The 12,225-nt window shown below is 42.6% G+C and overlaps 1 protein-coding gene across 12 annotated transcripts in view; it reads left to right on the top strand.

Annotated features, from left to right (window-relative positions):
* The window catches only part of UNC5D (unc-5 netrin receptor D), a 568,239-nt gene that overhangs the window by 514,371 nt on the left and 41,643 nt on the right, over positions 1 to 12,225 (top strand). For all 12 annotated transcript variants that reach the window (XM_086703728.1, XM_086703727.1, XM_086703726.1 and 9 more), the window contains one exon: positions 7,134 to 7,283. In XM_086703728.1, the coding sequence (XP_086559854.1) occupies positions 7,134 to 7,283 (150 nt within the window). The remainder of the gene's footprint in view (positions 1 to 7,133; positions 7,284 to 12,225) is intronic.

Below are 12,225 nucleotides of genomic sequence, written 5' to 3'. Positions count from 1 at the left end.
TAGTCAGTTAGCATCTGACTTCAGCCCAGGTCATGATCTTGCATTTTGTGAGTTCAAGCCCTACATCAGGCTCTGTGCTGACAGCTCAGAGCCTGGAGCCTGCTTCTGATTCTGTGTCTCCCTTTCTCTCTGCCCCTCCCCTGCTTGTGTGCTCTCGCTTGTTCGCTCGCTCTCTCAAAAATAAACATTAAAAAAATTTGTTTTAAAAAGGCACACTTAATATATGGCTGCATAAAAGGGCCTTTTGTCAGAGGGGTGCCATTTTGTAGAGGAAAGAACTTCAGTGTAAGTAGTTAAATCTCATCGTATGATAGCTATTTGATAATCTTCATCTTCTCTTGCCACCCCTAATAAGAACATTTTTCGAAAATAAAATACTTAACAGATGTTTGGCAATCAAAAACAAAGAGTGAGGGGCTCCTGGGTGGCTCCGTCGGTTAAGTATCCGACACTTGGTTTCAGCTCAGGTCATGATCTCCCAGTTCATCAGTTTGAGCTTCGCACTGGGGTCTGTGCTGATAGCTTGGAACCTGCTCAGGATTCTCTCTTTCCTTCTCTCTCTGCTCCTCCCTTTCTCTTTCTCTCTCTCTCTCTCTTTCTCTCTCTCTCTCTCTCTCTCTCTCTCGCTCAAAATAAATAAATACGTAAAGAAACATTAACAATTAAAAAGAAAAAAAAGAATGTGGGGCACCTGGATGGCTCAGTCAGTTAAGCATCCGACTCTTGGTTTCGCCTCAGTTCATGATCTCATGGTTCGTGAGATTGAGCCCAATATCAGGCTTGGAGCTGGGAGTGGAGCCTGCTTGAGATTCTCCCTCTTTCTGCCCCTCCCCTGCTCACACCCTCTCCATCAAAACACAAAACAAAACAAAGAATGAACTGAGACCCTTGCTACCACTGAATAGTTGTAAAATGCATCATGACCCAAGTTTGATGTTTAGTAATTCAGCTGGATTTTGAAGGCTGAGTAAACTAAAGGGAACATGGGGTGCCTTGGAGCATTTCCAGCCCCCAGGCTCATAGGGGTAACCTACTGCCAACCAGTGTGCCCGTGAGGACCCATTCATCACATCGGCCTTGGACGTCAGCCCTCATAACCAGTTTGGTCTCGCTTTGAATAATGCTCATGTATATTATATACCAGTGAGTTAGACATTTGCCTAAAGAAAAAAACTAAGTGACTTTCAGATCGTCTATTTTCATTCCTGGTGACTGCTACCAGATTCTACAACAGCTCAACTGTTCACAGATGACTGTGAACTTCAGTGGAAGTCACGAAAATGAGGCCCTAAACACAGCTTTTCAAACCACTATCCTTTCCTATGGGTAATATACAACTTCTTCATCAGTGGTGGGGAAAATGGCGTTCTGCGTCTAAATTGAATCCAAATATCTTTATGTCATCACTTAGGGATACTTTTTAAAGCACGTTAATTTTGCTTTAGAGAGATGTTTCCCAGTAGAAATTCTTTTGACCCCATTTATCATCATCTATTTACCTCCAGTGATTCTCTTTCCTATTATGTCAAATAAAGCTGATTTTAAAGTTGGCTTTGGTTGTACTTGTTATTGACAGGATGTATGTGACAGCTGTCATGAGCAGCAAAGGCCATGCTTCCCCCTGGGGTTGTGAGAGAGTGTCAGCCTTGGTTGAATAACTCTTCTGGCCCACAGAAAGATTAAAACGTAACTTGTAGCTTTTTGGAACACAGTCATTTACTCTGCAGCCTTAGTGTCTGGGTTTTCTGTTTCTGAAAGCATCTGGCTTTCTGGATTCTTCCCTTACCAGGTAAACATGTTCGAGACCTTCTACACAGGTTCATTTAAAGCACCTTAATATCCCAGATCATCTGTGTCACATTTTTCATGGCATCATCTGTGGCATTTAATTGGAGGAGAAAATTCTATAGTTACTAAGCCATTAAAACCATTCCATTTTAGGAAAGCCTTAGCAACAGTTTACTTTTTGAACCTCTAGCAGACTTCACACATTGCTATTAGTTCCCCCAACTTATGTGGTGTGAGCTGAGTATACTAGATACAGTGATGATTCATGGTCTGTAACTCTGATGGAACCCTGACTTCTTAATCAAAAGTAATGTCATTTTTCCAGAAGACCCAAGTCTTCTGTCCTCTTAGAACCAAGCAAGGGTCTGGCAGCGTTATGGTCCCACCAAACAGTATTCCTTCAGAAGATTTTAGTACTCAGACGTGTTGTCCCTTTCCAGACACGCCCTTGTCCCCTATACCTCCTGCAGGCCTGCTATGCTGGCTTCTCCTTTGCTCCCGGGCTATATCATCTGAACAATAGTACCAGTTTCTCTGAATGTGAAAAACAAAATACCTCATACAACTCAGTAAGGCATCATTTAGTTTCAGGTTTTTGAAGATCTGTTTTGATAAATACATTTACAGCTATCTCTAGGAAATTAAATCGGCTCAGATATGTTTCTGTTGTGTTTTGTTTTGTTTTGTTTTAATAAAAATCTGCCCTAAGGTGAGAGGAGAGTAAGAGAACAAGCAATGACTTCTGTCCTTCCTGCCCCAATGTTTCTGCGATGATTCGAGCTGCCATTTTATATGTGTGTGTTTGACATCGCCCCCTTTCAAACCAAGGGTTGAGGAATGATGGCATATTTACGAAGCAGCGACATTTCACGACCTAGGTTTTTGTTATCGTGTTTTATCTCTTTCCCTCTCCCTCACCACACACGTATGCACACACAGCTCAAACAAACCTTGACACGGGGAAAGCAAGGAATCAAGCACTTGCCCCATCTTAGACAGAAAAAAGGAAAAATGACTCGTTTTCTTCTCCACTGCTCCCAGCTCTCCTATTCAGTACCTCTCGGTACTCATTACTTACTTGGCATTAATGTGGATTTAGAATCTAATTTCAAAGGATTTCCTCCAGATGTAGTTCTTGTGTTTATCAATAATGCAACCTTGGGAAATATTGTTCATGTAAAGCATTTAAAGGAAAACACCACAGCGACACAATTTCTGTGTGTGTGTGTGTGTGTGTGTGTTTGTGTGCACATGCTTAAGTTCAAACAGTTTTGTCTCATAAATATGTAAATTCAGCCTGCCTGTTTTAGTATCCCTGAAGCACACCTGAATATTGCTGCCTGTCTCATTAAATCAACATAAAGAGCTCACTGAGGCACAAAGCCCAGGTTTCTCCTGGCCACAACTCCGGGAACTGGATAACTAACAGCCCCCAGTGTGAAATGAGGAGGCAGACAGACTAGAACCAGCACCGACCCTCGCCTTTGGGTACACTTTATAGACAAGAAACTGGCCAGAACCTATTTTCGAGTTTAATTAATGCAGATATCAATTTAACAACAGAACCAGAGATTTACCATAAGGTCCTTGCCATATAGGAAGCAGAGAGAAAAAAATCAAATGAGGATCACGCCTCACACTCAGGGTAATATATCCACTGAATGAATGACTCACAACCCGCTCAGCAGAACTGTTTGTATCACTGATTCTCAAACTTATCTGGGCATCAGAATCATCTTTAAAAATACAGAGATCAAGGCCCGGCCCCGAGGGGACTACAATAGGTTGTGGGCAAAACTGGGAACTCTGTGCTAAGTATAATTTATTATATTTGGGGAGTGTTTTAAAACGTTTACTCAGGAGTTTATTTCTTTAACTCTGAAGCCAGTTGTGCCTTGAAAAATAGATAAATATGATGATTAGTTCATTATTGGGCTTCTTCGTCTTAATAACTGCTTGTTTTGTTACAGAAGAACTATAATTGCTTATTATTCTCTGCAAAATCGTGAGACCCCATCAGTTGTAGGTAGTTGGTTCAATGGGTGGAGAGGAAAGCAAGCTAAAAACAGCAAAAATAAATCATGGTTGTATTTAAATTAGGGGCCCTAAAGCAGAAATTTTTAAAAGGTACCATTTTCCTCTGTGATAATTATAAGTAGACATCTATTAAATTTCTAATGTTCTCCATTCTGCATTTCAAGGAATGCTTAGACAGTATATGTAACAGTAGTGCAAATACAGACAAACTTATGTTATCTTTATATATATCTTGCACCATTGAAAAATTATCTATGGGGGCCCCTGGGTGACTCAGTCGGTTAAGCGGCTGACTTCAGCTCAGGTCATGATCTCACCGTTGGTGAGTTCGAGCCCCATGTTAGGCTGTGTGTTGACAGCTCAGAGCCTGGAGCCTGCTTCCAATTCTGTGTCTCCCTCTCTCTCTGTCCCTTCCCTGCTCATGCTCTCTCTCTGTCTCCCCCTCAAAAATAAATAAACTCTCTCAAAAATAAATAAACAGTAGAAAAATTATTTATGGGATAGAGTTCATAATAGTCTGACCTTCACATGACTCTAAAAAAAAAAAATTGAGCATAGCATAGAAAAAGGCAGGGAAATGTAGAAGAAATACTGGACCATAGTCAGGTTGCCCTGTTTTAGTCTTAGCTCTGTCACTAACCCTATAGCTTTAGGAAGATGGCTGTCTTTGGGACTGGGAGTGGGCTCCATATTTTCATCTGTACATAAGGTACATGGTGATTTAAAACCAAAGTCCTCTTCTACTGTGATGAGGCCGTGTAGTTTCCAAATGTGAAAACAGCCTAGCTCTCCACTAAGGAATGTGTGACCTTGCACAAGGCCCTTCATCTTCTGACCTCAGTTTACTTCTCTGTACATGCAGGCAAGTTAGATTTTTAAAGGAAAGGGGTATTAGAGATCCTAGTCAAATATACTTTGGGGAGTCCACACTGTTGTTACTCTGTGGCTTTAATGTGGTTTTAATAAGCACACTTCTTATTTGTGATTGTTTCTAACCTCACGCTAGAATTTGCAGAAAAGAGGTTAACATACAGTCACATGCTAACTATTTTGCTTGGCCATGAATAAGCCCAGCTAAGGAGTAGACACCTAAAGAAAATAAGTAACTTGCCCAAGATCACATGGAGAATTGATTGGAATCGTGTGCCTCCACATTCAGTTTATAAGACTCATACTCCTCACAGTGTATGTAGTCTCAGAAGATTCTTATGCTCCTTAAAATCTGAATATCAATGATCTACAATAAACTACAAAGCCCTTAGCACAGCAAGCGAGAATTCATGATTTGGTCACTGCCCTACATTTGCATCATCTTCAGCCACTCGCTGTCTACCCTAATCTATCCCATCTCTGTCTCATCTCCGTCCTTTTGGGCCTATCCTGCTCACTGCCCGGAGTGCACACCCCCTTCCTTTTTCTATAGCTTGCTCTGTATTTACTTCCAGGCTCAGCTTGAATATCACTTCTTCTGTTGATTTCCCAGTTCCTTTCCTGGCCTGTCCTCCCTTTTGACAAGGCTATACCCTCTGCCTTCCCTTAACCTCCAAGGCATCCCTGTATTTGTAAGAGTCAGATACTATATCATAATCCGACGGCTGCTATTCTGTCACTAGACTGTGAGCTGCCTGGTGGCAGACACAGTTTTATTTCTATAAACTTAGAGCCCCCATCAAGCATAGCTCTCCAGTGGACACTCATTAAATCTCAACAAGGAACCGGTGACCAGCATCTGTAAAAGGCCTCAAGTCAGCATTGGGAATGGATTCCCTCTCCTCCCCACCCTACCATGTTCCATCCACTTTTTATGACCCCCAACAGATGCCGGCCACCATGTTGTCCCGCCCAACTCCTAGACCCACAATGTGAGGAATTACCCAGCACTGCGCTGTTCAGCACAGTAACAACTAACCACGTGTGGATACTTAAATTTAACTTGATGTAAAGGACAAATTCAGGTCTCTACTCACGGTAGCCGTATTTCAAGTGCTTAATAGCCACGTGGCCAGTGGCCACCACATTGAGCAGCACACACACGGAACACTGCCAACATCACGGACAGTTCAGCGCTGGCTTAAGAGCCCCCAAGAAACACCCCTCTCACTAAAATGAAGAACTGGAGACAATGACCTTGCAATTGAATCGTTTAGTCCTGAGAAAAAGATACTAGCAACCAATTAAGAGTTGCAGATATGTGATGGATAAAAGCTGGACAGCTGCATCTTAGTAAGAAAGGTTTTTATTACTGTTATTCTGTACATAGGCAAGAGTCGGACAAGATAACCTCTGTAGCTGCTTTTACTCACTGATAATTGAAATGTAAGTTTTATTGTATTTATAAGCCTATTTGCCTGACTTCTCACAATCTCTTTTTAGAATCTGGGAAGATTATAGGACAGAATTAAAGGATCTCAGTTTTCTTATTTATGGTAACGCTGCAAGGGAATTATAAGTCAATTAATGGTGATTTTAAGAAATAGATTTAGGGAGATCTCTCTTATCTCCAGGAACACTAACAGCCTCACCCCAGTTGGGAGTTTAACCTTTTACAGAATTGATGTCTGTTATTTTATTTGGCTTGTCATCTCTCTAGTATGATTCTAAGCACCACAGATTCAGGATGAATTAAATGGTTTGCTCAATGGAATGGAGGTGAATTGCGTTTGTGTTAAATGTAATTATAAAGATTTCTCAGCAAAAGATAATAGGAGTGTTTATCTTCAGGAACCAGGTTTCTTTTTTCTGACCTAAACCAAACTTGGTCAACAACTTACTTTCTCTTGGCCTTTTGGCCCAACTTTTATTAACATTATTATAAATACAAATGACACACACACCCTGTAACATTTGTTCTGAACTGAAGAATAAGCGTTACATGATGCCTGTGTTCGTGACCAACACATGACAGGGCGGAGGGGGCACTGCTCCTACTGTCGGCGTGAAATGTGAACCCATCCCTTGATTATGGTCCTGGCAAATGAAATTCACACAGCCCTAGAAACCCCACAGTATAACTGTTTGCTGGCGGTAGGGGAGGTCTTTGAGTTTTAAAGAAAGGCATGGCATGTTTAGAAGCCTAAGCAATGCAAAAAATGGAAAGCAACCATTTCTTCCTGCCCAGAGCCTTCTTAGCAGCTTTTCATCCTTAGTCCTGACCTTGCAAGGCTAGAGGGATATACAAGAAGTGTGTGTCTTTCATGCTGTCTATTTCTGGGAGACACCTGGGAGTGAGCATGCCTACCTATGGAAAGAAACGTGGCAGAAATTGGATACTTCACTGTTGTGCCTCTTTTCTCTTCCCTGCCCTATAGGAAGTGGTTTCAGATGAAAGGCATCAAGGTGGACAGCTTCTGGAAGAACCAAAGTTGCTGCATTTCAAAGGGAATACCTTTAGTCTTCAGATCTCTGTCCTTGACATCCCCCCGTTCCTCTGGAGGATTAAACCCTTCACTGCATGCCAGGTACTGGCCAGATGGGCTGCTAACAGAAATGGCTCTGCTTTAACCCACAAGCATGTCACAAACCCTGGCGAGGGCACTCCTAACTAACCTCCTCCTTTAAAAGTATGGGTTTAACCTCAAAACTGTCACAGAAATGCAGCAGTTTGGACTACACACAGGGAATTAATCATATTGTCATAAGTTCACGGGTTTCTAACGGGGGGGGGGGAGGTACGTGATGCCACGTAATGGAAATTTTCTCCCACTTAAGGGAGGTTGGTTTATGAAAACCAGTTCATTACGAGACATTGTTTTCATCCTGGTCAGCAGTAAACGATCTGGAGGTCGATGCTTTTAAGGGTGACAGTTTTGAGATGTAGGGAGCCCGGGCTGGCCAGGTAGGAACAAGAGATTTTGTCCTGAATATATGAAGTGCTTGCGGTCATGTATGTTGGGCAAGGTGGGAAGAAGAAATTATGAACTGAGAGGCTAAGGAAGAATGCCTCTTAGAATCCCTTTACAAACATATAAAGATATTTCTATATTATTGTTCACATATCTCCGTATCAGAGAATTTTTAAATGTTGCAAAATGGCTTAGAGTCTTCTCAGATGACTTTTAGGGAATTTGAGTAATTGCTTAGCATAGAAAGATCTCTTATCCATGTGGGACCCTGCCACCGATTTCTCTAGAAATTCCTAGTGATGGGTACCATCAGCAGCAGCAGCAGCTGGCTGGTCCACAAGAGTTTCTTAAGCCAAAGTCATCTGTGCTTCAGGTGACAGGACATGTCCTTAACTTTGGAAAAGCTTCTGGTGGGCTCATATTGATCTGGAATCACAGGAGGCTTTCACACATCTTTGTTGTGTCCGTCAACATAGCCTGCAGAGCCCTGGAGGGTTTTAACCTTTCCATCCATGCAGCATTCATTAAAAAAAAAAAAAAAAGAAAGAAAGAAAGAAAGGAGAAGCTTGCACCAGGTAAACCAGCTTGTCAGAATGGGAATGAGGCCAGTCACGGAGAGAAAAACCTTGGCTGAGCCACGAGCGTTAGAAAAGAGTTGAACCACCAATGCTCTCACCTTCGAAAATTCACCGTTTTGAAATTGGACAAGGTTGTATTTTCCTGTTTACTTTACAGGCTTCTCATTACCTGGGGGATTGCCCCTCTGTGTACTCTTTCAGGACATTCAGGGCAATTAGAGCATCTCTCGTGGCTCCAAACAACTTTTTTTGGGCACGTTCCCTATGGCAATAGGTTTTCTGTGAATAAATGTATTGTTTATGATGTTCTGAGACCTAGGTGTTTCTGTATCTGGGAAAGCAGCATTCAAAGTTTCCAGTCCAGATTGAACTTTAGGGCACTGTTACAAATCCTGATAGTCCTGTAAACTCCTCTGTACTAATCTTTGTAGGCTTAAAGGCAGCATTCCACTGGATCTAATGCAAGTGGCTCAGTCCAAAGTAACTATCAAGTTTAATGTTTAGAGATAAAAAATCAGATGAAAGAACCATCATCTTGCACGAGCACTTAAACAATAATTCCAACACCAGGGATGCCACGGGAAGCCCAGGGCAGGAAAGGCATGGGGGTGCTAAGAGCCTGTGGACCTCAGAGGATACAACAGGGCCAGCCAAAGCCAAAGGACATTGGCTCACAAGGAAACCCAACACGCTTTACTGCCAGGATGGGTTGGATTGCCCGGACGTTGGGAACTCGGATAAATATTTGCCTTCTGTAATTGACCAGAATTTGCAAGAGTCTTGGAAGGCTGAGAAATAATTTAATTTTCTCTGCACCAAGAGGTTTGCCACTGAGTTTTCATTTCCACTCCATTTTACTTACCCACAAATGGCTTTCTGCTCCATTCCTTTTTTTTCTCCCCCCTCACCACCTCAGCCTCCAGTTTTCTTGCCCCTGCCATCATCACTGAAATCCCCTTGCTTATGTGAATACATATTGTGCTGGTCTTAACGGCCATGCTGTGTTTGCTCCAGGCATCAGATGTCAGCACTTTGGGGAGGGTGTGTGTTCATCCTGCTTGAACCTCGTGTAGAACATGATGTGTACTGACAAACTTGGCGTGGATGATAGAGAATGGCTTTTCATTAGGGCTTAGTGGATGGGAACTAACCAAGAGCTATTACAGAGGCAGAAAATCTCACTCTTCCTGACATCACTTATAGGTCTCTCCTTCACCTGGTAAATCTCCCTGTCATCTTCTGCCGTCTTCCAACTCAGCACGCGGAAGACCACTGGGCTTCCTCTCCCCCTTTCTCTAACTTCAAGCCAGGAATCTGAGAAGCAACATATTCCAATTGGTACCCAACGCCTACTCTCATAAGAAACCTTACTTTCTTCTTCTCAGAAAGGTAGAGTTTACCAAGAATTTTCAGGCCTGGGAGATACGCACTGCCTAGAATATTTGCCCTGTCGGACATCAATCAACTGCATGAGAAATGTTTTAGAACAGTGTGAATTGAGGTTGGATCCAGAGCTGTGTGAGGAGACCCTGTGTATAGGCAGACCGACTAGCTTTGAAATCTTGTTGGGTTAGATTCCGGAGGATTACATTTAATGAAATACTGTACTACAACCCTTATTGCCCATGAGGCCAGCTGTGATGGCTCCAGGAAGGCTACATGAGTTCTTAGGAGAGCTGGTTACAGCAGCACCCATTGACTTTGATCCAAAGGAAAGATTCTAGTCTTCCCCCTGCAAAAATACCAGTATCCCTTCTCTTCTTCTCAGGTTTTTAAGACTTGACCCCAGTGAGAGAGATGCTATCGTCCCCTCCACAGATTTAGCAGACCTCGTCTAGGAGGTCAATAACTCTGCTCTCAATCGGTTAGCAGGACCTAGGTGCTACTTAATCACACATTCCGCTATTTCTTGCTGACTGTAGGGTACAGAAGCTGCAATAAACAGTATACAATATTATTTTTTTTAATCCTACAAAACACAAAGTCAGGCTTTCACCTCCCTAGGATAAAAGCAGCTGTCTCTTCAGCATGCTTTGTGTCTTGGGCAACCCAGTGTCTGTCTCCTGCTAGGATGTGATTTACATTCTCTCCATCTGCTAGGAACCTAATTATAATGGGAATCAAAATGAAAACATTTCCGGAATTCTTTAAACACCCATAACTTTGCTACACTTGGTCCTCCCATATTACTTGTGACAGCATTCCTCTTAGCTCAGTGAGCATCTTGATAGTTTTTTTTTTTTTTAATAAATAAATAAAAGCAAAGATGATTGCCCTGAAAACACACTAATTTCAGTACTTCTACTTCCATTACTTTGAAATGTTCTGTCGAGCACTACCGGCAGTGGCTACTCGAGCCAACAATTAAATATATATATATTATTTTTGATACAGTCTTACAATCAGGTTTTTAAAATGTTTTCACTGAGTGCAGTGGAACGTAAAGAGAAAAGAGAGGATTTTGTGTGTGTGCTGAGTCTCATGTCTCTCTGCGAGGAAAGATGATCTCTACAAGTGGGCATTTTTCTATTACCTTTCTTGCAATGTTTACTGGAGAAAATATAAGAAATGTAGCAAATGATACCAGAGAGGACACTTTTCAGTAATAAATGGTCAGTGCCGTTGTTGTTGTTTAGGAAGGTAAGCATTATCAAGTGTTCAAATCCACTGCAGAAAATGCAGGGGTGGGGGGGAGGCAGTTTAAGAGCAGGACCTTGAATTCAGCTCTGTCTGGCCCTGAAGCCCAACAACTTTTACTATGCTGTAACTACTCAAATTTCAGTTTAAAAAACCAAAAACCTTCTTAGTGTTCTTAATTAGGCAAAAGCACCTATTAACCACAGAGCCCCGTGTTATAGTTACTTTCATGAAAGGGGACGGTGCAAAGTAACTCTATAAAAAGTGTACTGGTTTGAAGCAGAGTCCATTTGAGGGCTATTGAAATGAAATGGGACCGTAGATAATGGACGCCCTTGAGACTGTTTAATATGGCGGGCATCAGGGGGCCATACAGGGCCCCCATGCAAAGGATTCTTGTAATGAAAGCAAGAATGCTGGTAATGCTAGTGTCCCCCACTCGTGATTAGAGGTAAAAAAGATACTGCAATGCTATTTCCTGAAGAACGCCAATCCGCTGCTTCCTGTTTCCCTCTACGGTCAAGCCCTAACCCCCTCATTAGCTCAGTATGGTAGAGACTGAAGGCAGGAGACTGGGGAGTGGGTCACTACAGTTAGCTCTAATGAGGAGAGATGAGGATCCTTAATGGGGATAGGAAAATTGGAGAAGGACAACGACAGTGAACGGTGATAGTCAGTTTTGAAGATAGTAAAGGCCAGATAAAATGATTTGTAGTGACAAAGAGTATAATGTCGGTGATGGATAATAATGAGATAAATTCCAGACATGTAGCTCTTGCGAGTTCTCCACAGAGAGGTGGCAGTGGGCATCTGTGAGCACACAGGACCTTGAAGAGTTCAGGAAGCAGACACAGAAGTGTGGGAGGCTGAGATACGAAGTAAGGGTTGCCCACAGTTTACAAAATGGAAGAAGCCTTAGGAGGAGAAGCACGAAAAGAGTTGGGTTGAACAAGAAGAAATGGTAGAACTTGTAAACACGTATCATTATTTCTTTTATCTGGTGTGGGATTTGGTGCAGGTGAAAAGTCACTTTCGCATGTTGTTGGGAAAATGACTTCCTCCAAAGATTGCCGGGGGGCCTCCCCAACTGGACCTTCTCTCAGTCCTTGTCTCTGCTTCTTGAGACAAAACCCCACTGCCTCTCCCTTGGCTCAGGATGAAGAACAAAGGAAACAAAGCCACAAAGCCCTTATGCTTCTTGCCGGGATGTGTGGTAGGGGTTAGTGCGTGACTTTCTTTTCTTCAGACTGCCCCAAGCGAGCGCTCTGCCCTTCGAGTGGGCAAAAATCAAAGCCTGCCCCTCCTTGCTGGTTCCCCCAGGAAGCATCCCAAATCCAGATCCG

Source organism: Puma concolor, chromosome B1 (assembly GCF_028749965.1).
Source record: "Puma concolor isolate L17-30 chromosome B1, mPumCon1.1.hap2, whole genome shotgun sequence".
In the NCBI taxonomy this organism is placed as follows: Eukaryota; Metazoa; Chordata; class Mammalia; order Carnivora; family Felidae; genus Puma; species Puma concolor.
The sequence above is the reverse complement of the archived record's forward strand: the minus strand, read 5'-3'. Positions and strand labels throughout refer to the sequence as shown.